The following is a 27968-nucleotide window of genomic DNA, read 5'->3' on the forward strand; positions in this document are numbered from 1 at the left end:
TTCCGTCTCTGGCTTTACCTCTACTATGCGACAGTGAACCAGGTTGTCTGTTTGCCATGCCTAAGCTGCTCCCAATCTACCTGCCTTCCCCCAGAGGCTCAGACTGTCAAGAGTTTGGATAGCAAGGATTTTCTTACTTATCCAGCTGTATGTTATACTATTTCTAAATTTGAGAAATTTTAGGCACCTCCAGCTTTCCAGTGGCAAAGCAGTCCTGCTTCTTGGCCTTGCTTGGAGATGCCTGTGATAACTGATCTCACTTGAGAAATAAACTCGCAATTATACTGAGCTCAGAATGACTGTTCTTAGCAGACAGACAAAAGAAGAAAGCAACTTTCAGGAATTTTAAGTATTATTCTGCCGTTTCTTTAAACGTTTGAAGGCTGGCAAAGCCTTGTGTTGTCCCAGGATAGCCAGTTTGGCCCAGAGAAGGATCTTGGTTTATACTGGAGCAACACCAACTTTCTTTTTTTGTACTAATTAATAACACCTGCTGTGGGACTTTGTCCTCAGCGCTTTGTGTACAGAGCCCCTTGAGCCCTTCTCTGAAACTCTCTTGAATCTCAGAGGCAAAGGAAAGTCAAGTTTAATTTAAATTGTCATAAGTATCCTTATTTCCCAGATTTGAAGGGATATATTGCCCTTCTCAGTATGGTTGCTGTGTAAAGCACTAGACTGTATGGAGACCTTCTGTATTTAAATGAACGTAGTAGCTGTCTTCTGTTGAACTGAGCCATTGGTCTTGTCTTCTGGGAGAAGAGGCAGTATGGGTGCTAAGCTTAAAGAAGAGAGTCCTGGTGCTTAGGGCTTTAGGAGAGTGTGAGTCAAAGGGAAAAACACTCTGCAGAAAGTAGGTGAGCCCAGAATACAGACAGCAAAACAGATGGAAAGCTCAGACAGCTGTGAGAGCAACGTGAGACAGGGTTGGGTGCTGAGAGAAAGCTGATGAGTTGCAATACGGCAGTAGTATTGAGTAGGCGGGATGTTTCCAGCAGAGTTATGATGAATGCTTCCCTCTGGCTACTGTTTTCTGGAAGTGTAGCTATCCTGCCAAAACCTCTTTTAACATCAGATTCACGCTTCTATAAGCAGGTCTGGAAGTGCAGTCCCAGGCAGGGTGAGATGGTCCTTTCTGGAGCTCATAGGACCTGGCCCAGTCTCTTCACATCTCGCAGGGCGCACTCAGGCAGGTCAGGTGCTGCGCGGCACCCTCATGCCTGCATGGATGGAGATGGCTGAGGGCAACACACCTCGCTTGCCGATGTCAGGGTAGTCGCAACCAGCCTCTTCCCACGGTCACGCTTGTGACATTAATTCCTTACGATTTGCTCCATGAGTGTTAGTGGATGCATTGTGGAAATGAACAGAACATTTTTTCGATGTTCAGTGGAGTTGACTTGACTACAACAGCAGGTTCTGGAGGAAAAGGAGGCTAGCGAAGAAGCAGATCTAAAATCAGTAGCACTTACAGTCTCCCAAACACTGATGCTCACTTTGCAAGGTCAATTTTTGGAAGGAAATTTTGAAGAAATAGAAGCAATTGTAATTTTGTCAGAGAGAAAAGGGAATAAATAGGATAACTGGGTATTTTGTAAACTCTAACCTGCCTGTTTCAGGCAAAAACAATGAATAACTGACAGATAGCTCTGTGCAAAAAACCTAAAAGTCAGTAATTTATCCAATGCTACTCATCATGGTTATATATAAAGCTTCTCCTGCCAAATAAAATTCCTATTCTTCAGACGAGATCAGAAGTCTGACTGATAAAGAAAGTTGACTTAAACAGTCTTCAGTAAAGCTTTTGTCTCAGTAAATTTTCAGTTTATTAATAATTGAAAACCAGTTAAATCAGATAAAACATGTTTGGGTATTGATATTTCTTACAAATAGAGATGTTTCTTGTTAGGACTCCTTATTTCCTGAACTTAGCTCAGTGCTAGTCCTTGTCTTTCACGGTTATCAAGAAGGAAAGAAAAAAAAAATAAAGATTTTTTTTGCTGTATCAGTAGGAAAGTGAGTATGTGAGCACAGGGGAAGTCTTTTGTACCAGTCAGACCAATAATTGAGATTATAAATGAATTAAAAAAAAATATATTTCACAGCCTGAAAAGGGAAAAGAAATACGAGTTGCTATAAAACCTGCCTTATGGAACGAGCCTGTCATTAAGGACAAAACTGCAAAGTGACATGTATCATGTATGTCACTTTAATCTGCCAGGCAAACATATGGCTCTAGCTGCTAGAAGATAAAACAGCAGATAAATTAGCAAAATTCAAACTAGAAATATGATGCTCACTTTAAAGACATAAGTAGGTGGTGAATCACTGAAATACCTTAGAAAAAGATGCACTGAATACTCCCCTGTTTAGATTCTCTGAGATGGGATATGTATTTCTAAAGCAAACCTATTAAAACATCAAAATTGGGTTCTCTGCTAGAATCATCAGAGAAGTTGCTCTGGCTTGGTGGTTTTTTGGAAGTTTTATTTCATAATCAGAATGATCCGTATGGCTTCTAAAAATAATTCTGAGCAAAGCAATTAGTGCTAATGAATGGAATCCTGTTGTTACATAGGTGTGAAAAGGGTTTTAAAAATAGTCGATTTGCAGATTTTTTTTTACCATCTTCATCTAATGCTGTAACAATTACTGTGGAATCCACATATTACTGAGCAATAGTTGGAAAATTAAAGAAATGTGAAAATAGCTCTCTTTTTATACTTATGGAACTGTAATAAATTAATACTAAAAACAGTTACGGTGCAAGTCTAAAAACCCTCTTCAGATTGCATTTATATGACATTTATTTATTGTACTACTTTTATAATGATTTCAATTATAAATGTAAAAACATCCAAAAATCAGTTGTCAAAAAAATTATCTAGAAAGCGCAAAGCAAGTGTCACACAGCCATTTTCCACTGAAGGCTCCAGGTTTGTGGTCAAGCGAAGGGGACAGAAGTGCCGACTGTCCCCAAAGCAGCCTCCTATCCTCACCCCACCCCATCCCTCCTCTTCTGCCCCTTCCCACACATCAGCACTGGTGTTCGCATGTCCACCCGGATCTCTTTGGGGAGCACGGATGTTGTTTGCAGCTGGATTCATTCCTTGCTTTGGTCAGCTGTCCATTCGCACAAGCGATAGCACAGGCAAGCCAGAGGCAGCAGGAAAAGCGATGGTTGGAGGGCAGCCTTCACCAAAAGTGGTCATGGGGCTACAGGCTGAAAAGTTAGTTGCCCCCGTTGTAATTCCTTTTACGTTTGCTAAGGTCTTCTAAATTCCTCAGGTGGAGTAAGTCAGTGAAGTCAGTCGGTATCAGTGAAAGAGTGAAAGGACATTTCCTTTCAGCATCAAACTCTCAAACTCTTAGGCAAATCGTGTCCACTAGAAGACTCCAAGAATAGATTTTGCTTCCTGAAAGAGGTGTTCTTTTTCATTTTACTTCTAGTTGTGCATAGCACTTGTTCTCCATCGGAATCCAGACTGAGGACTGAAACAAGCATTTGCCATTCCTTTACAACACAAAATGCATTAGCATCAGAAGGACAGATAGCAATTGCTAGGACCTCATGCTCTATTGCTGTGAGCAAGTGCATGTCCATTTTATGTACATACAAAAGCCAGCTTCTTGTATCTTGGTCCCTATCTGGCTCCTTTCATTTTCTTTCTCTGCAAAGCAGATGTTTCCAAACTGCTCCTAGCAGAGCAAAAGGGAAAGTGTTTTGTGTCCTGCAGCTCAAACCCTGGACATACCAGGCGGAGCTGAGAGGAGGCTGTGGAGCAATGTGTTTGGGAAGTTTGTGCCTGATGGCACTTAGATGACAAGGAATTAAAGAAATGCCAGTGGTTGGGTTTAAAACAGAAAGAATACAACTATTCTCTTGTAATAGTGCAGGACCCCTTTTGCTGGCCGAGCTGTGTTAGTCATGAGCTTGAAGAGCTTTGATTCTTGACTAACCAGCCACAGTCCTTAGGGTAGCTGTAGTTAGGCCAGCACAAATTCACATTCATTGTAAAAGGTTTTGGTGGGAGGGGGCTAACTGAAAGTACACTGTACTGCCATAAACGTTCAATTTTGCTGATACCAGTGCATCTGCATTAGGAGTATTCTGTTGGTATGACCATGCTGGCAAAGTCTCTGGTGTGAACCTTACTTTGTCCACCATTGCTATGCTTTTTTTGCCAGTGTTGAGGGGCAGGTAAGTGGAAGAGAGATACTGCATCACCTCTTTCACTGTTTAAAGACCCTTTAGTTAAAGTGATGGTAGCATGTAAAATAGAAATGTCCTGTAAAACAGCCACAGGGGTGATACAGTCCCATCTCTACACTCTCTCTTCATCAAGAAAAGTATCTCTTGCTCTTTCACATCTTCTCTTTGTAGTAGGTCTGAACCTGGAAATTAGGATGGCCCGGGCTGCTGCAAGATTGTTGCTCTGAAAGGGACAAATTGATTCAAAAGTTGTATTCCTTGGGCTAAATATTCTACACACTTCCAACTTGAGCTGCTGCTTTCTTTCAGCATCAAAGATGTTGACTCCAAGGGAAGATTTTTCCTTTTGCTGCTGCTGTTCATGTGGTCATTCTTCAAGGGTCCCCAAGGCTAGAGGCAAATCATCCCTGGTCTCCAAATCCTGTGTCCGAATGACTTCTGGGGAGAATTTAGGGAGCTACTGTAGGTGCCTTTCATTTACTAGGTACTCTGTTGAGGATGAGAGCTTCAGTGCACTTTCTGTCCTCCCGGGCTAGGAGGCAGCAGACACTCTTTGAGCTTTGAAGGGCTTTTGGTAGTTACCAGCTCCACAACACAGAGTGAGGAGGCAGAACTTGGACAGTTGGCTCCAGATTGGAATGAGATAAGGCATCTGACCCCAGAGCTGACTGATGTTCTCCTCTGGAATCTCATCTTCCTGCATCAGCTGAGGGGCAGAGATGTTGCTGCTTTGCTCCACCAAATTAGCTTATGTTTAAATATGAATCTGAATGCAAGGACAGCAGTCAGCTGCAGCCCCCAGATGTTGCTGAGCTTCACATACAGTGTACATGTACTCATGGGCAGCACCTCCTTATCTCTGCCTCATGCTTGAGAACTGACTCTCCAGCTATCGTAGATCCAGTTGCCTTTTTATTCCCCCTTGCCCAACCCATCTCTTCCCCAAATTACAAACCTTTCTTCTTTCCCCTCCCCGGTTTCCAGTGTTCATCCCACTCTGCACATTCACCTTTGCCATTCATGGTATCCCATACTTTTTATTTGCTTCCCTGGGGTCTTTGCCTTTTCTGTTCCCAAGTGTATGCCAGATTTGTCTCTGCACCAATTTCCTCCTCATTGCATATCTCATGTTGCACCACACATTCCCTGTAGCACTTTGGTCAGCCTCTTGCATTCCTGCTGTTTGATTTCCTTGGAGAAAACAGTGAAAAATGGCATACATCTTGACTTGGAGCAGCTTGAGTTCTACATGTAAACTATGTGAGAAATGGTGGTCATGTTGGTTGAAGGCAGTTTGATTTCAAAGATGATGGTGGAATATGTCTTCTACTTCCAGGACAGGAGTTTCATGAGTTTTGAAACCTGGAATCCTTGGGACTTAGCAAACTCCCTGAAGTTCTTCAACTGCRTGGTTTCTGAGCTGGAAAAAATGGCTGTTCCCATTCCCTGGGAACCTGGGAGTGGGGAGGAGGATCCAAATTAAAATAGAAATAAATAGGGTATTTCAAGTGGCCAAAAGAGCAGGATAACTTAAGTTAAACAGAATTGACACTTGGTTCATTAATTCTAAACTTTTACTGCCTAGAGTTTCCTCTCATGCCCTATCTTATATGAAAATACCACCAAGTGATAGATATTTTACCTAAAGATTGATATTCCTCAATCTAGCACATACAATGACAGTTTTTCCCTTACCTAGATTGTGTCACTGGTGTTAAGCCATCAAAACGTCTTGTTTTAAACAAGTTCCATATTTCTTCCATTACCCAGATATTTCCCTTTTTTTAACTCCAAGAGGTTGCTCTCCAGTAGCTTCCACAGCAGTCAAAAACTGAGTCTTACATGAGAGGGCTTTTAAGAACCTGTCAACCTTTTTTTTTTTTTTTTTTTTTCCTCGTTGAGGTGAAAAATCTCAAATTTAGATGTAATTTTTACACATAGGACTTCTGGAAGGAGGGACTTCTGGAAAGAGGTATATTGTTTCAAATTGATTGGTGATAACAGGTAATGCTTTCCTCAGCAGCTTTCTTATCCTCTCCCCGAGGCACAGAGGTTGAGTGACTCTTCAATAGCTGGATGGTATTTCTTTTCCAAAGATGACTCTAAAGCCAGTTAACATACACCTCCTTTTCTAAGTGTTCTACTTCATGAGCACTTAGAGATGAGAAACAAAAACGCAGATTGCTCTGCTCTGTGCTTCAAACATTTCTTCCAAAGAGTTCACTGCAGAGTGTTTAACTACCTCGTTTGTCGTTTGCTTTCACAACATCAGGCTTTGGTAATGTCTGTCATCAATTCCACTGCCTGAACGTGCACAGCCTCTTCTGAGAGTTTTGATCATTTGTTTTGTAGTGGAAACCTTCTACAGTCAGATAAGAAACCAGAAGAGACTCATCATTTTGGCCTTTCCAGGTTTGATTCAGAAAAGATACTTACAGTCATAGTACTCATACCTTTCTGCAGCCTCTTAACCAAAAAGATCCCCAAATGCTGTATTTTTCCTATGAGACACTTCTGCTGTTTGCCATGCAGGGATCTCTGAAGGAGGAGAGCAACACATAAATCCTCTTCAGAACATGTTAGGATGAAGCCAGACATGAGAATTTGATTTCGCAGGGGGAAATTCAGGAGACAGAACAATGTTTCTTGAACTGGAAATTGTCAGAATAATGAGACCTGTGTTACAAATATAACAAACATTACTGAGGCATTTCTTTGACCCCAAAGAACCAGGAACTCCAGTTTGTCTGTCCTCTAAAAATGCTTAACAGCAGGAGACACTGTCAGACTGAAGATCAGAAACCAGCACTGAAAAAAGTGTTCTGTCCTTTTCCTGTTTTCTAATGTGCTTCCTTCTCTTGTCTCCATCAGCTAATGTTCAATGATATGTGTATTTGGAATTTAAGTGGTACAAGGTTAATCTTGAAAACAGAGGGAGATCTGCTACTGCTCACGTGGAGGGTTTGCTGAGGGATATCCGGGACATTCGTCGAGTGTGTCTAGCACCTCTTCCTTGAGACTAGGTAGAGGTCTCTATGGTGTCCAATCACGCTAGCATTATAGGCACATAATACTGTGTTGACAACCTGACTTATTTTTGTTATGGTTAGATGAATGACACCTTTTATTAATGGTTGTCAGTGGAGATTTCTTCATGCTACTCTCAGAACTTCACCTTGAACTGAGATCATTTTGAGATTCTCCCACACAGCATAATAAAAGGTCCAATTATCCCAGAGTATTCAGAAGAGAGCTTTTTCTCTTTCTTTCTTCTTCTTTGCCTTTGATGGCAAACGGGTAAGGACTGTGTGGAGGTAGTTGCCATATATTTGTCTAGCTCTGCTCTGCAGTAACAGATGGGCTTCAAGAGGCTGGCTGAAGAAAATAAAATTGCATTTTCTGAAAAGTGTGAATAATTTGCAAATCTCTAAACTCCTATGGGTGTTTCTAGTGAATAAATTGCCCTAGGTATTTCTCAACTTGAGAACAAGGAATGTCTTTCTTCCTGGTCTGATTACTCTGTAGTTGCCTTCCCTCCCCAGAGTGACTGGAGGAGGTAACAGTTACTGTAGAGGCTGCCCAAAGAGAACCAAATGTGCTTCTTGCCCCAGTGGTGTTGGGATGCTTTTTGCTGGAGCTTCCATTTCTGGTTGTACGAATGTTCTATATATGCTCCTGAGCCACACATGGAGTATGAACGGCTGTGCGTGGTCATGCCTTACAGATGCATTTCTGTGCTAGCAGTGGTAATGGACCGCTCTGCAGATGTCCAGGTGTTCAAAGGGCTGTTGTAAAGAAAGAACCTCATGGTGTCTGGTGTGGATGGCACGGCTGGCCTCCTTTGCATGTCAGAGGTTTGAGCAAATGATTTCAGCAACCTGTCCCATCCCACTTTTCTTAATACAGTATCTTGTAGCATACACATCCTGCTATTTGCCATCAGCTGATGGCAAAGTATTCTGGTCATAGGAACGGTGCTGCCACTTGGGACGTAATTTATTAGTATGCAAACATATATTTTGAGTAATGTCAAGATATTAAATAAGATGTGTAAAGGCTGATCATTGCTATACTAGCTTCCTATTTGTTGCATTTTTATAACATGTGCTTTGTGGCTGGGTCACTGTAACAAAGATCTGCATTTGCAGTTCCACAGAACAGCACAAAGATTAATTTATGGGAATTATTTCTAAATATTATTCGATGTATTGCAACTCCTTTGTATTACATGTACCATTGAGGAAATACTATTACAATGAATGTACATTTTGATCAAGCTGCTAACTATGTAACCTGGGGATTGAAAGCAATCCCCATTTTACATTCACTTGCATGTCTTTTAGTGTTTAAAAAGAAAATGGCTTTATGTTTGGAGGTTTTATTTTTTCATACACAAAGTGTTTAAGGTTGGTTACCTCATCTAGTGCACTTGCCTCATACAAATCCCCAGGGCTTCCTCCAATGACCCCGTAATCAGTTTAATTATGAGTGTGGTTAGCTGATCTGGCAATGTGATATACAGCAATGGCAAATCTCTTCTGAACTACAAATCGAATAAAGAGAATTTCTCTGAGACTTTCGCCCCTTCAGCTTGGTCCTTCCTAAGAAAAGCCAGATCAGGTTCCTAATCAGCACTGCTAATGTACAGTTATTTTTTTGACTAAGGAAGATGTTTAGCTTTCAGAATTTTCCTTCTTTCTTGCTGCTATTAAGTTGCCTTTACAATTAGGGACTAGAACAATCTTTGGATTATTGTTTCCTTCCACTTTGCTTGCCATTTCCTGAGTTTCTTATGAGCGACAAAAAAGAGGTGGTCCACCTGTCTCCTCAAACAAGTAGCTCTGTGTTAACACTTACTGGAGAGACTGGTTGGTGCAGATTTGGGAAGATAAATGGCAGGTGTAGCACCTTTACAGCACTGTCGCTTCCATCCAAGATGCTAGGAAAACTGGCACAAGCCTAACAACATATGAAGAGCACAAATAGGGAGGAACAGAGCACTCATCCAGTATAGGACTGGACTGTCATGTTCACCTAGGAAAAAAAGAAAAGAAAGCTTCTGAAGCATTTGATGGTAAGATGCTGGAAAGAAGAACGTCTCTCTGACAATTATGGTGCTGATTCCTGGAACATGGAGATCCTGAAAGCCAGCCTGGCAGCTCTAAGATCACTGCTACTTTTACCTCATCTGATGCTAGTTTGAAGAAAAGGCTACTTCAGAAACTCAGATTCCATTTTTTCCAGACAGTACTGTAAATCCTGCCAGATCTCCCAGTCCCAAGCAAGCTTAGTCTGTGTTGGCAGAGGATAATGTCACTTCCAGGATATGCTAAGGTCCTGATAGTATCCAAATCATTATCTAGAAGACTGGACTACAGCTCTTGCAGTCTGTTTGCCATATGCATCTCTCAGGACTGAGACCTCTTCCCATTCCTAATGGAGTGATTAAAGTCATGTTGGGAACTTGATTTCTGCTTTTTGGACTTTCCAACTCCCACGAAGAATCTCAGGGACCAGCATATCCTTCCTTTGCATTACCTTGTGTCACTTGTTACACTTCCGTTGCTGCTAAGCAGGAGAGAGTCCAAACCATATTTAACCATCACTATTCAATTAGAAAGTGAATGTGGGTTTCTGTAGCCATTTCTGTCGAGAGGAGCCCAAAGTGTAGGCAACCTGTTGTACTTTGCAGTTTGTCAGAGAAATGTCATCTGCTGGGACTTGAGTTTGCTTGAACCGGTGGATCTCAGGAAGGTCTCCTTCATGCGGAACTCCAGCATTAGGAGGCACAGCAGAAGGACTTCCTTGAGTTGCCTGGAAGTCCTCATCGATTGCTAGTACAGAAGTTGCTAAAGAAGATGTAGAAGCTCATCTCAGGAGGAGGGCAGCAGGGAGATGGAGGGGAAGCAGCCTGTTGTAGCTTTAAAGGCCATACTGAGTAGGGAGTGGTTTGGAAGGACATAGTTGTCTAACTGGGTCCAAAGCTTGTTTTCCCTGAGTCTTTTTATTCTTCCTGTATGTAATCCCTTTAGAGCCTAAGGTGAACCCCTTTTTGTACGGCAATAACACTGTATTATATGCTTGCACTAATTCTTCAGGCACACCAAGCATGCAAGACCAGTTTAAAGCTTTTTTCAGAAGGAAAACACTGTATTATTGTGTATATAAAAATACTGAGAGGGAATTTGAATTCTGTCTCCTGTATGAAAGCATGCACTGATTACCTGTATGTAGACCATGCTGTAAATGCTGCAGAGTACTGTAAAATCCTACACTTGAAATCACAATGAACAGGCATTGTCATCAAAAGCAAACAAAACAGAAGCTGTGCAATGGATTTTGTGCCTTTTTTAAATCCATGTATGTTAATCCAGACAATCGGGGGGAAAAAGAAAAAGAAAAAGAAAAAAAAAGCTTGTATACTACCAAAACCTTATTAAAGAATCAAAGGCAGCACCTTGGTGATGGCTGGGTTTTTTTGTTTGTTTTCTTGCTCTGTTTTTCTGCTCCCTTTGCTCTTTTTGGCTCTGGGAAGGTATGTCTGCTGTGGACCCTGCTCATTCTTGGGTACATGGGAACCCAGTGCAGGAAGGTGGAGGAGCTCTGGTAGAACTAATTAGCATTTGCTAATGAGATGGATGAGAACTCACAGGTGGTCAGTTAAGGCTGAGCTGGGAATGAAAATGAGGTACTGTGAGCGGCAGAGACGCTTCACGCGCGTTTGGGGGGGCACACTCTGAATTCAGTTTATATAAATTTAGGCTAGCACTGGTTTCGCTGTCTTTAATCCTGTCATATCACAGCAACGGGTTACAGCTAATCCTAATTTATGCACATTTTTGGAGCCCTGGCTTGATGGTTACCAGCATCCAAACTGGTTAGACGTAGGCTAGTATGATTAAGCATCTACAAACGCAGCAGAAACAGTTTCAACGCTGGGCATCTCCGCCCTTGGCTGGCAGTGCAGTATGTGCAGGCGGGATGGATGGCTTTCTCCCATCAGATATTTTACAAGGTGTCTAAGAAGAGCAGGTAGACTTCCAACCCCCTCACCTCCTGAAACCCCAGGGAGATGTGCACAAGGGCATGGTAGAGCTGGAATAATGTTCTTCTCCTATAAGCCTGAGCTGCACAATGGAGCAACCACACTGTTGCTCTCACTGTTGATTCCTGTTTGAAAGTTGTCCGTGCTGTGGAACTGCACGTGGTTCAGTCCCTGCCCCTGTCAATCGGTCTGGGATCAGGTTGTCAGATAAAATGTGGGGATAGACTCTGTCTGCTTTGGGGTGAAGTGTGCACTTACTAATGCAGTGTTCTTCTGAAAGTTCCTGGAGAGGCAGGTCCTGGTCTGTGGAAGGAGCGATGGAAGATGTCCCCCTTGCAGGAGGAGCACTTAACCCCTCGACCGCAGAGTGCTGTTTGTGCAGAAATGTGACAGGGAGAAATAGGTAGGAGTAGACTGTAGCCTGTGGCTTACAGGGTAGTGCAATGGGTAAGTCCATTTTCCTTCTCCTGGGAGTCATATGGTTATTAAGTCCCTTTGACACTGCCTCAAGCAGGGTCTACAGCCTTTCTACTCTGTGATAGATGGCTCAAAGTGGTTTTTTTTTGTTGGTGGTGGTTTGCCTCTATGAGCCTGTTGGTATTTGGATTTGCATGTGGTAGTGTGTACCTCTGTCAAACACCTCAGAAGGACACACTGCTATAGTGGAAAGCATGATCTAGAACATAGTCTGGAACAGAACAGCTATTGTACATGCAAGAGATGCTGCACTTGCTGTCCTTAGGGGTTAGGACAGATTTAAGACAAAAACTTGTAGGGAAGGGGGTTCTGCTACTTGTTTTTTCACAAATGATTGCACTTAAACCATATAAAAACAAGAGATGAGAGGACAAAAAAGACCTGAAATCCTACGCTCCAAGGGAAAATTGATGAGGCTCACACAGAAAACTGCTCCTTTTCCCCCCATGTCTGTGCAGTCCAGAGTGGTTTGGGAAGCAGGCTTTTCTTATGGATGCTGGGGTGGCCGTGCCACGAGTTGCTTTGTTGTGTGTGGGGGGGGGCGCAAGCACAGAGAAGCCTTTTCTTTGTGTCTGTGTGATTCCTGAGATCTGCAGAAAGCAACAGAGGCCAGACAGATGCTGCCATCACTCTTCGTTGTTGCAGGAACCTGGGCAGGGTGTTTCTGTCTTTGCGTGGGGCCGGTCATATACAAGCACGTTAACAGACTGGCCTCTAAACCCATCAGGGTGAGTCTCCTCGGTACTGCTGGCCTGAGAAGAATATCTTTCCACTTAGAAAAGGATCTAGGAACTTCTAATGAATGTTAGTATACTTGCTGTAGCCAAGTGGAGCCTGCATCTTTGCTGAGTTTTGCAGTATTTGCAGTTTCTGAGCTGCAAGAAGTTAGCACTGCTTGTATTTGGTGATGTATGTCTCTCGTGAGGACATCCTAGTGCCAGTGATTCTGCTAATTTGAAACCACACTGTTTTACAATAAAGACAAAAGCCCACTCTCTGTTCAGCTGTTCTTGGGCACAGGGGCAGGCGTGGACTTGAAAGGTCTGGTTTCTGACTCTGCAAATATGTGCCGGTAGATCTTTTTATCTCCTGGTTCTCCTTCTGCTTTGTATTTGAAACCCTGGTGAGAAACACGCAGGTTCTTCAGGAAACGCACATGTTCAGACACACACGTATATTCATACTGCCATACAGATTCCTGGACAACTGACTGACAAGTCAAAAGAGAATCAGTCGGCTCCAGCCCAGCTCTGCTCGTTTACAGGCTGGACAGCTTTATGTAGTAGTGTAGCTGGCTCTGTTTGTAGCAGAGCTCCTGCTTTTTCTCAAGCTGGTGACCCAGCCAATTCTTTCAAGCCAGGCACCTGTGAAGAATAAAGACCAGTGCAAAGAAGGCCTGGGAGGTCCTGAGGAACAGTTAGCAGAACAGGAGTCAGCAGTTTGCCCTGGCAGCAAAGAACACCAACCTCACCCTGGGCTGCATTAGCAGGAGCGCAACCAGTAGGGTGGGGGAAGTGATTATTTCCCTCTACTAGGCACTTATGAGATGTCATCTAGAGTACTGTCTAGTTGTGGGCTCCTCAGTACAAGATCTTGACATACTGGAATGAGCCTAGCAGAGGGCCATCAAGATGGTTAGAGCCCAGAAGCATAAGACGTAGGAGGAGAGGCTGAAAGCTAGATTTGTTCAGCCCTAAAAAGAGGAGCATTGAGACAGCATCTTATTTCTTCCTTGAACTACCAGATAAGAGGATGATGCCAGACTCTTCTTGGAGGTGAACAGTGAAAGGATGAAATGCAGTGGATGCAAGTTGCGGATGGGAAATTTAGACATAAGAATTAGATATAAAGAAAAATGTTTTCACCACAGAGATGATCAAACAATAGGGCAGGGACCCAAAGAGCTTGTGGGATCTCCTTCCTTGGACCTACTCAAACTGAGTTGGACAAGGTCCTGAGCAGTCAGCTCTAAGCTGGTCCTGCTTTGAGTGGTGGGTGGATCAGAGACCTCTGGAAGTTCCTTACACCTGTGTTATGCTACAGTTTTATGGTTCTGAGATAAGGCTACATCACTCTGCTCCTGATCTTCCGGTATCTTCCTACAGTTCATCCCCATTGGTACACCAGAGCAGAAAAGTTTTTCTACAGTCATTGGGGAAGAATCCTGGAGCAACTGAGGGCACTGGGCTCTAAAAGGCAAAGGATGTGCCCCAAGAGAGTGGCATGGACACGTACTTCTCTAGCAGGGGGAAGCTAAACTGGAATTGCTTGTTCAGCAGTGTAGCTGCTTGCAGCTAGCTGCTGGCATGTTAACTCAGCAGTGAGGAGTCTCAGACTGATGCCCTGGGACTGTCTTTCTTGTTAACACTTTCAGATGATGATAGCAGTGAAAGTAAAAAAAAAAAGCATGTTAAAATAATATTTGACTTAGGTGTCTTTTATTTCAATTGGATTTGTGGATAACTTCTGTTTTCCTTTTTGTTTTCTTTTTTTTTTTGGGGGGGGGGGCTATTTATGCTCTTTGTATTCTCTCCTTGGTGCATTTACAGTGGCAAAACATTCAGAGTCTCAGGCTGCTTTTAGGAATGCAGACGTTGGGGTAGTGCAGGCAAGAGGTTAAACAGTACAGGTCTCCCATAGGTAGGTATAAACCAAGCAATCACTGTCATGCTTATGGTGCAGTATCCAGACAGGGAAATAACAGATCCACAGGGGAAATGGAATGATAAACAGAAATTCAGTCCATGTGCTAAATACCAAAAAGGAATTTGTATAGCTGGACATAGGATTACATGGAGGTTAGTAAGATGCGTGCAGCAGGAGTCAACAACAGCAAAGGGGAACCAGAGCAGAAGGAGAAGACTGCAATTTATATTACAGCAGTGTCATGCTATCCAGCTCAGCATCAGTACCTCATTGTTTAGTGCTATATATAGACCAAAACTTTTATTTCCTCTCAGAAAAACTTCTGATATATTGCAAGAGAAAGAGCTGTTTGGGAAAGAGGGGTCTCTGGAGACAGGACTGAGGATGCTAAAACAGTCTGCCAACTGTGCACACACTGCATGTGCTGAGGTCGTGATGTTCCTGCAGAGCTGTTGAGATATATGCTACTAACAGAGGATGAGGTGAACATCAAAAGGCTTTAGATTGAAAAGATGTAAACAGAGCACACTGTGGTTTACTGAGAAGAAATGACAGCTGGAAGGGGAAGGAGATATGTGATGAGCAGCAGAGGTGAGGTCATGAAGCCAGAGAAGATGCCAAGGCTGAATCATTAGCATCTAGGTCTTATACCTGGTGGTTCCAGCCGATGGTGGAGCCCTGCTGGCAGGAGGGACTTCAGCATGCTGCAGCGATATCTCTGGCCTATATAGGATATATATTGCAGGGTTGGATTCAGTTCTCCTTGACCAGAAAGCAGGTGGGATGACACAAGCTCCTAAGAGAAAGGGAGGAGCTCTGAAGGTTTATGTATCAATTTGTACAGCCTGGAAAAGAGAAAACAGTGGTTCTCCGACTGTACCGCCAACTATAGCATCCAGGAAATGGAGTGAAGTAGAGCAGCAGGTGAGACGTCATTGGCAGTGGGGTATCTTTTCAGTAGGGAGCTCAGTGCAATGCAAAGCGTTGGTCAGGGCTTCTCTGTTAAGATCCAGTCCCACGGCTAGGGAAATGCACCTGTTTGATCAGCACTCCAGGGCCAATTGCATTTTATTGAGAAAGCCAAATCCAGCCAAAAAGCTGAATCCAATCTTGGGCTGCCAAATAGACTRATTTCCAAGAAATGCCTGAGGGAGGAAGCCAAGCGGGTAATTTCTTTTGCAAAGAGCAGTAAGTCCAAACTGCAGGGCTGTCATCCTGATGCACAAGGTAGAGTGGATCAGCGGAAGCTTAGCTCGGGCTGGTATACAGCCATCCTCAGAGCCTAACTCCTGCTTTAATGAAAGAAGAGGATTATCTTTGGACTGCAGAAGTATTTTAATTCATACTGTAGAAAAATGAAGAGAGTCACAGGCAGGCTTTACCAATGGGAAAGGAGAAATGAGGAATATGCTTGTCAAGAATAAACAACAAAAATACTAATGAACCCAGCAGTCCTGAGAAATGAGTGTTGTCTGCAGCACTGGAGAAAACTTGATCACTGTATGCTTAACAACTTGGAAGTTTATTTGAAATTTCTCTGTTGTATGTGAGCATGAAGATCTTGTATTTTTCAGGCATATTTAGGGCAGAATTTCAGCAGAGTTAGAAACTGCTTCACTGGAATAAAAAGCTATGAGGCTTATTCTCCCCTAGAGACAAAAAGAAGAGCTCTTTGCCCGTAGTGAATTGACAGCTCTGCAGCTGTTAAATGGGTACAGTTAAATGGGTAGTTGTTTGGTTGTATAATCTAAACATCCTCTGAGGCCATAAAATGTCACTTCAAAAGCAGATGTTTGGAGCCCTTCTGTTTGTTTATAGGACCTTCCAAAGGTGACATGTGATGCGTTGTCATCTGCTTGAGGTTAGGGAGAGGCTCTCATTTCCCAGCCTTCTTAACTGAAGGGTGACCTAAATGGGTTTTTTAAAAATTAATTCTGTGAAGTACTTCTACTATAGTTGACACGTACAAGCCATTGTGCATTAGGTTAACTTCGATGGTCATTTGCTATTTATTTTGCCCCTCTTTTGTCTCTCTGGTCAAGTGTGTGCATATGTATGAACACATGACTGTTTTCCTGTTGCTGTTATTTGCAATCATTTCACAGCCTACTTCTAAAGTCCTGTGGGCTGTCTCTGCTCCACAGACCACAGCTGGAGAAACACTGTTCCCAGCAGTAGTTCTGAAAGACAAGGGGTTCCTCTGGGCTTCCATTGCTCTGATGTTTGGACATGCTAGAGGCTATAAAGATACTTTCAGCGTCAGCATTCATGAGTTACTCTAATGATCGTTTTAGTGAAGGACCAAGGAAACAACAAGGAGTAAAACCCATAGAAGACAGAATTAGGAGTTCCTAGAGGGAAGGGGAGGCAGAAAGGAGGGATAAATAATACAGCAATGGAGCACAAAAGAGATACAAAGGATATTGCCCTTAGAACAAAAGAGTATTGGGAAGTGATTAGAAAACACATTTATTTTAAAGAGGCCCCTTTGACTTTCAGGACAGTGCACTACAGCCTTGGCGAAACAAAGAGTTGCAGAGTGGCTCCAGTAAGGAAAGAGAGAATATGTGATACTGGAGAAGATTGGGAAACCCTGAAAAACCCCAAGGAATTGCTTGCAAACAGCTCTTTTAGGTTTAGGTTAAGAACTACTAAGCAAAGAAACTCCTCTGGCAGGTTCTTTGCCTTTGTTGATAAGTATCTTTGTGAATCTCTTCCTAAGATTGGTACTGATCGAATGATCGAGCGATCACTGCTCAGATGGGTGTTCTGGGGAGTGAAAGACTAAATGATGTTCTCCACTGGTGCTTCCCGCTGATGTTCATATCTTTGCCAGTGCTATGCCTGAATACTAACTGTTTCCTTTTGTCATATCTTTCTTTTTGCAGGCGTATACACTGAAGTCGTTTGAAATGAATGGTCTGCTCAAGGCAGTGCCTTTAAGTTTGCCTTATCAAGACTTCAAAAAAGATGTGTCAGACTACTGGGAAAAGCCTAAGGCACCCCAGCGGAAAAAGAAAGTTGACTTCTCAAATGTTGTCTTGACTGCTCCTTGCAAACCCCTTGAAACTCAACTCGAAATTAATGGGAAAGAGGAGGAAGAAGAAGAGGAGGAAGAAGAAGAGGAAGAAGAAGAGGAGGAGGAGGAGGAGGCAGAGGATGAGATTGATATGCACAGTGGCTCCAGCAGTGACATGAGTCAAAAAAGCACAGAGCACAGCCAGGAGTGTGCACCGTCCACACTCCTGGCCGATGACCAGAAGGGATCCAAGGGTAGAGCTTCCACTGCTGATGGGGATCTGGAACTGGAGGAAGGCTCAAAAACACTAGTGCTGTTTTCACCAGGTGATCTGAAAAAGTCTCCGGTAACCACAGACTTAGTTCCAGAAGTCGATCTGGGGACCCTTGCTGCCCTAACACCTCAGAGCGAGAGGCCACAGCCTATGGGTAGCCAGTTAGATGTATCCGAACCAGGGACCCTGTCCTCCGTCCTTAAATCTGAAGCAAAGCCTCCTATGGCAGTGGCTACAACTTCCTCCCCTTTCACCAAAGTTGAGCGCACGTTTGTGCATATTGCTGAAAAGACCCACTTAAATGTCATGTCTTCCAGTGGCCAACTGATGAGGCATGAGGAATACTGCCCTCCTGATCCATTTGAAGAGATCATTATTGAAGAAGAGATTGAGGAAAACCTGGCACTGGTAGAGAATGGAAGCGTACATTCAGGGCTAGAGGGGGCAGAGACAGAAAGCTGTGCTCTTTCAGCTAATCCCGTTGAAATCACCCCAGAGACAGTAGGGGAACAGCTAGCCCTTCCCACTGGCATAGCAAAGCCTCCTGAGGACAAGTTGGAGCTCTCTGATAAAGTAGCATTCCCGTTAGATTTGGAAGAGCCTGGCAAGACAGTTACAAGAGAGCACGACCTTGAGAAGACAATACCCATAACAGAACACCTTAAGCAAGCAGAAATCCTCCATGACACACCACAGCAGGTCCCTAGGAGACCTCTGGGGTCCAGGTATAGGAGTCGGATACCCATTTTGTTCTCTGAGGAGGACACTGGCTCAGACCTTTCAACTTCACTCTCAGCCAAAGAGAGGCTTTATAAGAGGGCAAAACAACCTGATTTGGCTCGCCTAGTGATGGAGAAGAGGCAAAATCGTCTCCTTAGGCTGGCCTCAGGGGCTTCCTCCTCAGCATCCTCCAGCGACGAGAGGCGGCGGGCCTCAGAAACCCTTTCAGCCACTGGTTCTGAGGAGGATACCCATGATTCTGATGATTCCATCCCAAAAAAGGCAGGGAAGGAGAAGGCTGCCCTCCCGAGAAAAGAAGAGAAACACATAAGCACAAAGAGCAGAATTCCTCGGCCCATCACGCCGGTGAAAACATCGCTAGAGACAATGAGGTCTGAGAGCTCTGTCACTGTTGCCATGCCACTGCTATGTAGCTCCCTGCAAGATGCAGCTGCTGCCTACAGGTAAGACCAAAATTCTGAGCAATGCAAACATGAGACTTGTTCAAGAATCGAAGTGAGGGCTTTTCTCACCTGTCCTGTTTCTTGCAATCATTTCAGCTTACCCGTGTGTGAAATACACACCTCCCTGGGTTCTTTAGCTCAGTCTGGCCAAAGAGTCAAGTCTCTCTTCACTTGCCCTGGATTTGGGGCCCTCTTCCCTTCCATGATCTTTTGGTTTGGTGCAGCTAAAAGTAGTAAAGAGCTGATTGCCTCAGAAGATAACCAGCATGCGAAAAGCTCAAGAGAGGGAGATGCACGCACATACGAGCGGTGGTGGTGACCTGAGGCAATGTGGGCCACCTTCAGATGGTTTAAATTCCATACGTGTCCCTGTGCCTGGCTCTTTTCAGAGGTATCTATCTCACTGTTGAATAAGCATCAGGCTATAGATGGAGCTGGGCCTTCTGAATTCAGCTTTTCCCTGTGTGCACCAATGGCTGACTTTCTATCCTCCCTTGTTGCTGAACATCCAGTCCAGGAGCAGAATTGCTGCTCTGACCCTGCCACAGGTTCAGTAAATTCTGCTCTCTGAGAGACATGAGGTAAAAAGAGGTGGCCTATTTGGGTTGGTTTATTTGCCAGCAGTGATATAATCAGACATCAAGTGGTGCAATCTGGCTTGTGCCCACATATTCAGACTATCTCCTGCCTTGAAAGAGGTGGATACATCCATACTGCATGTTGAGAAGAGTGCCAGATACATGCCACCTGCCTAACCAGGCCTCGCATTTTCCCAGAGGGTACTGGTTGTTAAACACTTATTTTTTAACAGCAGTAATGATTACAGGATGGTGCTCAAGCTAGTGCCACATTTTGTTCAAAACATAGATCTTGCTGGAGGCACCTTGTGATTGCCCAGCAGCATTCATGCCAATGCTACCAGTAGCCCATAGTCCAGTGCAGCAATTCCTCTTCATCCTCCCTCTTCTCTTTCTCTGCAGGCTTCAGGCACAGAGACCAGCTGGAAATATCCCCAGTGACTCCCGAACAACACAGATACAAAGCCGGCTTCCTCCTTCACCAAGTTCCACTGCTCTTCCTCCACGAAGCAGCTCACGGAGGTCTAGTTGTGCACCCACTCGGAGTCCTGTCCTTCCTCCAAGAAACCCCAGTGCTTCCCCTAGAAGCCAGTTACTGTCTAGGAGGGAAAGCCCTTCTCCTTGTCGACAACGTAAACCAGGGACTGCTATTCAGCGAGTTCCACCTTCCCCCCGACTTCAGCCCCAAGCTCAGGCCCTAGGGCTGACAGGAGACTCCCTGCCCTTGCCTGGTGTGGCCAAAAAAGGACAAAGAGGGAAAATCCAGACTCAGAGTCCAGCAACCAAAGGAAAGCAGGTGTCCCTGGAAAGTAAGGCAGCTGCCAGATAATGATCTTCTTTTGCCAGCCCAATAGACTGGGTAACTTCTGCATATAGTATACACTTGAGATGCTGCAGCACAGCCTTCCATGCGGGAACCACAAGTGTATAGCAGTAGCTGTACTTCAATGCTTCACTCACTCTCACCCCACACTGTCACGATCAGCTCCCACGGGCCTGAGAGCCTCTGAGCCACGGAGCCTTCTTCAAGGGAAACATCCTGTCCCCGGCTGACGCTTGCTAATGCACAGCACCAAGCAGTGACTCAGGCAGCCTGCCTAATGCCTGACTCTCCTCCCTCCTTTGGCATTCCCTTCTCTCTGTTAGCAATATCAGTTGCCAATACCGCACACTGACCCGGCTTTGGAATCAGGAACAGAGATGAGAGTGAGGCCTGCTGTCCTTCAGGCCTCTTCTCTCTTTGCTGGTAGAACGCCAACCTTGGCTGTCATGTTTTACCTGAGCATTGGCTCACCTCCTGCCATCTGCGTGAGCAAAGGATCATCACTAGCTTAGCCAAGACGAATACACATGAGCTGAGAGGAGAGGAGCAGGGGAAGGATAGAGGGTGGCTATGCTCACCCTTTCTGAGGTGTCTCTACCAGCAGGTCCAGGAAGACAGACAGGCCTTGCTGGATGGTCTCAGCTCCTACCTACTCTAACATGTCCCGCAGAGAAGGGAGTCCGGCATTGCTGCTCAGTGGCACTGCTGCAGTTTCAGCATGGGTAGGGGGTGTTTAGATGGAAGTAGGGGCTGCATTGGCAGCTTGCCGGGAAATCAAGAACCCTGCTAATTGATGTGGATAGGAGCACACTGCAGCCACTTCTGTCTCAAATACCAAACTCTGACCTGTGGAGCCTTCATCTTCCAACATGTGGTGGGGCCTCTAGACCTGCATGTGATTGGTGCCATGGTTCTGTAGTCCACCAGACATGGCTCTAGCCTGAAGATGTGAATAGTCACTGGATGCCTTTAGCTCGGGTGCCCTTTGCACCTAAATTCCTTGTGTTTTATTGTCACACTCTTGGTGTTTGTGAATTTTGGCACTGTTGGCTGAAAGTTCTCCTACATAGCAGGGAAGGAATTATTCCATAGTATGATCAAAAGCTGCTCTTTTGCCAAGATAAGTTTGCTGGCACGCCTTAGGTATCCTGTGCATCTCTGACCTAGAATACAGCTGGCTGAGTTGGAGAGGTCGGGTTTATGTCTTTCTCTTTTTGAGTGCTCAGCTCTTCTACATACTGCGTGAGAATTAATAATGTGAACGTGATAGAAAGGGCTGTGTCTTCAAATAGCATTATCAGAGCAGATGCTCAGGTCTCTCTTAGAAGTAAAGACAAACTCTTTAGCTGCCAGGCTAATTAGGAAGGTTTGAAAATGTGAAGCAGGAGGACTGAGACAGAAATACTTGTCTGAGTCTGATGAGATCTTGAAATAGTCACAAGATTTCCCCTGTGTCTTGTAAGGGAAAACACTCCAGACTCAAATACTCTGGGCTTCACACCACCGTCATGCCTAAAAAAGGCTTTGCATGAGGCAGAATAAAAATAAGGCTTCTCTGTCCATCCATTCCTGCAGCTGCAACTAGCAGCTTCAGAAAATAATTGTAGATGATGGAGGAAGATGATGATGGAGGAATCTAGGCAGTAGTGAACTTGATTCATTTGAACATGTATTTATAGACAGTCATATTCATGGTCATGGAGTCTGAGGAATCCAGAAGCAGTTCACATCTATAGTAGCTATTCCGGAGAGGAGTATGAGAGCTGTGATGGTATGGCTAGGAGAACAGTGTACTCTTTGGACATCTGAATAGGGAAATACCTAGAAACATGATGGGAATTACCTCGCTGTATGTGATAGTACCAGTGTTGCCAATGCTAATAGTTTGTTTCATGTAGGTCAAAGTGTTTGTTGTTTTGCATAACAGTTATTACCCTTGGTAGAGTAAGAAGCATGGCTTCTAAAGACAAATCCCAGCCCTCACCATTACATAGAAGCATTGGGAACTCTGAGACCAGGTTGTGGCTTGATGGATTGAGCTGACATTGCCATCAAAAGAGGCAGTCCCTCCGAGCTCCATCTGCTTTGCTGCACTGTCCCACTTCCTTTACGTTGTGCCAGCTATTTGGTGAAGAGGCTGGAAACACTGATCGAGCATGAGAACAGACATTCTGGTTTGCAGGGTTGGTTTGTCAGTCTGGTTCAGCACAGTCCAGTCACCAGGTTTTTTGTGCAATCTGGATTGCACAAATGCTTGTGCCAGAAGTAGAGGAAGGAGAGGACAGAAGGTGTGTCCTGTTCTTCTGGGGGTACTGTGACTCCATGTGGGTTTGAAGTGTTGGTCAAACTACACCCTAAATATGCCCTGCATGTTTAGAAACTAGAAATCAGTATAAACCCAAACACATTCTTTCCACAAATATAAACCGTAATGACAGTCCTATTAATTTGCTGGAAGATTGTTCACTTTAGAGTGCCCAGATGGTAGGATATGGTCAATGAAGCCTTTACCAGGCATTCCACCTAGGTTTTGTATGCACATGCTAAAAAAAGATATTGAAATAGGTTGAAAAGAGAGCTACAAGACCACACAATTAGCAAACCTGCCTCATGATGGGAGGCCAATGAAGCACAATCAATGTATTTATTCAAGGGAAGGTTTAGAAGAGAGTTGTCTGTGTTCCAAAAGTACTAGTATGGGGAAGAAGCCCAGAACAGGGCTCTTCTATCTAGCACATGGAAGTAGGTTAAGGAGTTGGGTAGATTTTTAGTTGTGAAGCAATTACCCAGTGAAACCTCTCATAAGAAATGTGATGACGCTTTCTTATTAAAAGATTTTCTAAGAAACCTGAATGTCTTCTAAGATACCTCCCTGTCATAACCCAACCACAGATAGTAGGCAGGGTGCTGGTAACACCTCTCTGGTGTGATGCAGTAGGTCCATGTGTCTAAGATTCATGCTCCTGCAAGACACRTGCCAAAGTTGTCACATGATGGAGAGCCACCAGACAAGACTCACAGATTTCAGAAAGCCAGTGAAAGATTTCCAAGACAGAAAATACCAACGTTTCCCCAGGTGCCCTGTTATTCGATAGGGCTGGGTTGAGGCAGCAGCTGGTTCCACAGCGATCTTGGAGAGCTGCCATCAGCCATCCTTTCATGTGGTCATGCTGTCAGCTGCCCTGCACTAGCATAGCCCTGTTTGCCAGCTGCTTGAGATTGCTCTGGCACGGAGGGGAGCAGAACAGTGTATCAGTGACATGGTACTTCCACAGGTCATTTTGGATGAGAGGGCTGCACCATCAGGAAAGAGAGCAGTAAAAGTTGTCTGACTGCAGCAATGCCTTCTCCCTGAGCAGGAGCTGCTGGATGCTGTCATTGAAAGGTTTCAGAACTCTCAAATTCCTGCAAGGCATGACTGTCTCTGCATGTCCCACAGACTTTGAGCTCTGGACCTGTTCCCTTTCCCAGTGGCAGGTGATGTTGTGATCCTGGCTCACATATCACAGATGAAGTATTTCACACTGCCTCTTTCATTCCTTCACTGAAACTATTTTTTACGGGATTCTCAGTGCTGGGCTTTTCCAGACAAGTGGATAAAAACAATTTGCTGCCCACAGGAGCATGCTGTCTAACAAGAGAAGGTCCACAGTCATGTGTTACTATCAAAGCCAGTCACACTGTGCTGCTTGGCCTACGTATGCTTACCAGCCCTCTATTAGCAGCTGGAGTAGTGCAGGAGAGCTAGTGGTGGCCTGCTTCATGGCATAAGTGTCAGGAGGGAGACTCGATGAAGGCTCTGCAGTGCAGGTGCTGCTCTGTATCTCTTGTCTTGCTCTGATTTTCAAGTTTCTGCCATTTGGTTGCTCAATAGTGAGTGTAGCCCCAGGAGACACTGGTTGCTGGGATGCTCAGTGCAGACTAGTTGCAGAAGCTCCTTGTCCTCCTGTGAGGCTATCTGGAGGGATTTCAGGCATGCAGCTAGAGCCAGCAGTGACATTTCCTGCTAGTATCACTATGAAAACTGCCCCACAAGAGGGTCAGCAGCTCATCTGAGTCTTGTCTTCTGTCCCTATCCCACAAGGAGCCTGGGAGGACACCTGTCCTATTTGGGACAAACATGGGAGATTGTATTTGGGGGAAGGTCTGTCTTATTAGGGAGAAGTTAGATCTTTGAGGGATGGGGCAGAAGATCCAGTCTTTCTTTGGCAAGGCAGGACACAAGGGGTTGACACATCCCAGAAAGGCAGGAGAAGCAAGGCCCTGATGTTCCTGGCCATGAAACGCAGTATATGGGCTCCGTCAAGCCTCAAGGACACATAGGGGGTGATCGGACACTGCTTTTGGAGCGGGGCATTGTTCTTGCAGTGAAGGTAGGGAAGATCTACCTGACCAGAGCAGAAAAGATGATTAGGAAGAAAAAAGAAAGAAAAGTGTTTGGCAGGGGGAAAAGGGGAGGAGATGTGGACTCCCTAGCAGGCCCTATTCGCTGTTAGCAAGGATTCCTGGGAATAGTCTGACATCATATGATTCCTACTTGGTGAGTTTGTTGCAAGATCTGTCCTGACCAGCTGCACACAGTTGTACTTAAGCGTGTTTTGAGGGGACTCATGGAACAGCCTTCCACTATGCATGTATTTGAGTGTGTATATTTGCATTGGTAGCAGGAACAGATGAGATTTCTTCTGAGATACGCCCAGAGTGCAGCACTGTGGGGCCCTATGCTTGTGTCGGGAGCAAGAGTGTCTTTGAGACTGACATCATGATATTTACTAAATGCTCTGCTGTGCGTTTTGCTTTGCTGGGATCTGTGAAATCCTGCCTGCTTTCTCCTCTGCTGGCCAAGAAGATGGGATGCTAATTGGTAAAATGAGTCAATGGCTGTTGCCTGGTCAGGAGACTTTCACAAAGAAACTGGGATATGGGAGGATGTGCCAAGTGGTAAATCGGGAAGACAGTTCTCAATGTTAARCCAATGTGAAGGACCGTTTGTGTGAGTAGAAGGAGCAAAAAGATTAATGGTACTGGACAGACTAATGCCATGCAGGGACTTGAACATATGGCAGGCGATGCTAAACTGATTCCTCTGGTTGGCAGGGCATACACTGCTGCTTGTCTTGCTGCAAAAGGTGTCTCAGTAGGAGATGTTTCTGAGTCAGTTGTGCTTGGAATTTGTGAGAGGCAGGAGGCTTTGCTTGCCCTTTGTAAGTAAAGAATATTATAATATATATATTATTATAACATAATATAATATAAGTAGTTCCCATTATATGTAGTGGCTAAAGGTTGAAAAGGAGCCTGCTACCTTCAAAGAAGTGCCCTGATGCTATGCAACATCTGATCTGTGCAGGAATGACTGCCTTGTGCAGTGCATGTCAATGGAGGAACAATACACCACTCCACCGAAGAGCATGGGAACTGTGAGGCCACACTCACCAGAGCATGAACCCAGGGCCAAAACACTCTGGCTTGGATCACTGGCGGCAATTGTGCTTGCCATCAGAGTTGTAAGAACTAGTGGACTGACACACATGTCTGCGTGGCATGTGTCTGGGTCTGGAGACTCTTTGCTCAGGTGGTTACCCTTGACTGACACAAGTGTAGTTGTGTGCTAGTGAAATGCTTTGATCCAAAGCAAGTTGAGATAGGAGCAAGAAAATCTTCAATGATGTTTCTCCTTTCCAACACAGAGGTGTTTTCTCAGTGTAGAGCCTCTGTAAGAAGGTGGCTAGGAATCTATTTATAGCCTCACCAGCCCCAGTAGCAGCTCATTGGTCCCTTAGCACATTTCTTTCCTTCCTGTATAGTTTCCTGACCCCTGGCATGATCCCATCTCTATTTTGTGTGCACAGGCATCAATGCCCACCAGAGGTCTTGCCCCACATATCAGTCATCTGTGGTTAAGTTAATCTTGTTTCAGTGAACACAGTGAAAAGTCCCTTTGTGGGAGTGGTGAATTTGGTTTCAAGTGAGTTTCTTCTGGCTTCATTGAAAGGTATCTGTGTTCAAACTGCGACAGGCTGGTGTTACAAAGCACACGGGGACTATCCAAGAGTTTGCAACCAGCTTTGATTGCATCTGTTTGCCAGCTACACACAAGAGAGAGTAAGCCTGGATTTCTGTTTGAATCCTGTCCCCTTGTGGTGCACGTTGTACTAACAGTGTGTGGGGAGGGAGCATGTGAACTAACCATTTGCTGGTCCCCAAGATTCTCTGCAGCAGCCTGAGTGGCTTTTCTTTTTTCTCTTTTTCAGCCTGTTGCTGACCTTTGTGGGACTGAGATTTTGCTGTTAGTAATGGCAGAGCCAGATGATGTAACGATAGGTTGGCAGCATCTCCATGAGCTTTGGTGGTTGCATCTTTGTCAAGCCAGGGATTAGTTTGGTCACAGGCTATGGTGATGCTGTGATCCTGGGCACAGCCAGGATCCCATGAAACATTCTGGATGGTCCCAGACAGGTCTAGCCGCCAAAAGCAATTTAAATACCATAACTCTCCTGTCCTCTTGTTCTTAATTTCCCTCCTTTAGCAAATTCTCTCTAGAAAGCCAATGTTTATTCCCTAAAGGTTGGTTCCTCCTGAGTTTCTGCCAAGTGTGAGGCAGACTTGGCCCCAATGCATGCAGTATGCCCTGCATCATGTATGCTGGCGCTCAGAGTTACAAGGAGGAGCACTATCACACTTTTTTCTGAAGCTACAAGTATGTGGAAAACAGGTTTAAGGTATGCATTGGTGCCCTCTGCTAGAAGGAGGAAGAGAGCTACCACAGCAAATCCACAGTGGGGTTTCTCTGTAGGAATCAAGGTGAGAACACTTCCTGTCCTTCACTTTGAAACCAGAGGTGGCTCCAAAGACAAGATCTCCGCTCGGGTGACCGTATGGTTTTGTTGGTATCAGCCAGCACCTCCTCTACCTCTAGGTTGCCTTGTGTTGCCACCGCTGTGGGTGCAAAGGGACCTGAAACCTTGTCACTGGAGAAGGCAGGGTTGATGTTTCCTTGGTGCTTCGGCTGATGGTTGCTGTGGGTGCTGACGCGGCAGCTCACGTGCTGGGGTGTGAAGAGCTCTGCAGGACACGGGGGTTAGGAGAGGAGTCCAAGTGTAGCACTATGAAACTCAGCATCAATGACATTGCTGCGTTATGGGACCTGGGCTGCTGCTTTTCCAGGCAGGAGTCAGAGCTGGAAATGCAGATAGTTTTGTATATCTCCTTTTAACACAATAGCATGTGGCTCTACCTTCAGACATTGTAGCTGGCACACCAGTGTTTGTTTCCTTTGTCTCTGACTCGGTCTGACACAGATTTTAGGCCTGGAGACAGGACTCTTGCTCCTTTGGTACTATCTGCCTGGAAGTGCGACAGGGTCTCAAGGCTAAATCTCTCTCCATATTTTCTTTGCATTCTTTAGGAAAGCAGCTCTAGAATGTTTACACACTGCAAACCGAATGTACAACTCTGACCAAGGAACCAAAATCGGGTTCAACTGCATGGCAAATTTCTTGGCCATAAAGTCTGGCATGCATCACAGAGGCCCTGTCTGTGTACAGATCCACCTGGCATTTGTCATAATTTCAGATCATGTCTTAAAAAAATATATGATGATGCCATTTTTTGTTCATATCAGACACAGCTGTCATTAGATTTGTTGTTAAAAGGGGATTCTTGATCATGCCATTAAAAGCCTGTCTACCTTTTCATTGGAGTCTTCTTCC

The 27968-nt window shown here is 44.7% G+C and overlaps 1 protein-coding gene across 1 annotated transcript in view; it reads left to right on the forward strand.

Annotated features, from left to right (window-relative positions):
- The window catches only part of TTBK1 (tau tubulin kinase 1), a 124023-nt gene extending 96086 nt beyond the window's left edge, over positions 1 to 27937 (forward strand). The window contains exons 15-16 of the mRNA XM_085313470.1: positions 17267 to 18855; positions 19836 to 27937. Coding sequence (XP_085169596.1) covers positions 17267 to 18855; positions 19836 to 20262 — 2016 coding nt within the window. The 3' untranslated portion in view covers positions 20263 to 27937. The remainder of the gene's footprint in view (positions 1 to 17266; positions 18856 to 19835) is intronic.
- The last annotated feature ends 31 nt before the right edge of the window (positions 27938 to 27968 follow it).

This window comes from Rhea americana, unplaced genomic scaffold, assembly GCF_003343005.1.
Source record: "Rhea americana isolate MKP2758 unplaced genomic scaffold, rheAme1 scaffold_387, whole genome shotgun sequence".
Taxonomy (NCBI): domain Eukaryota; kingdom Metazoa; phylum Chordata; class Aves; order Rheiformes; family Rheidae; genus Rhea; species Rhea americana.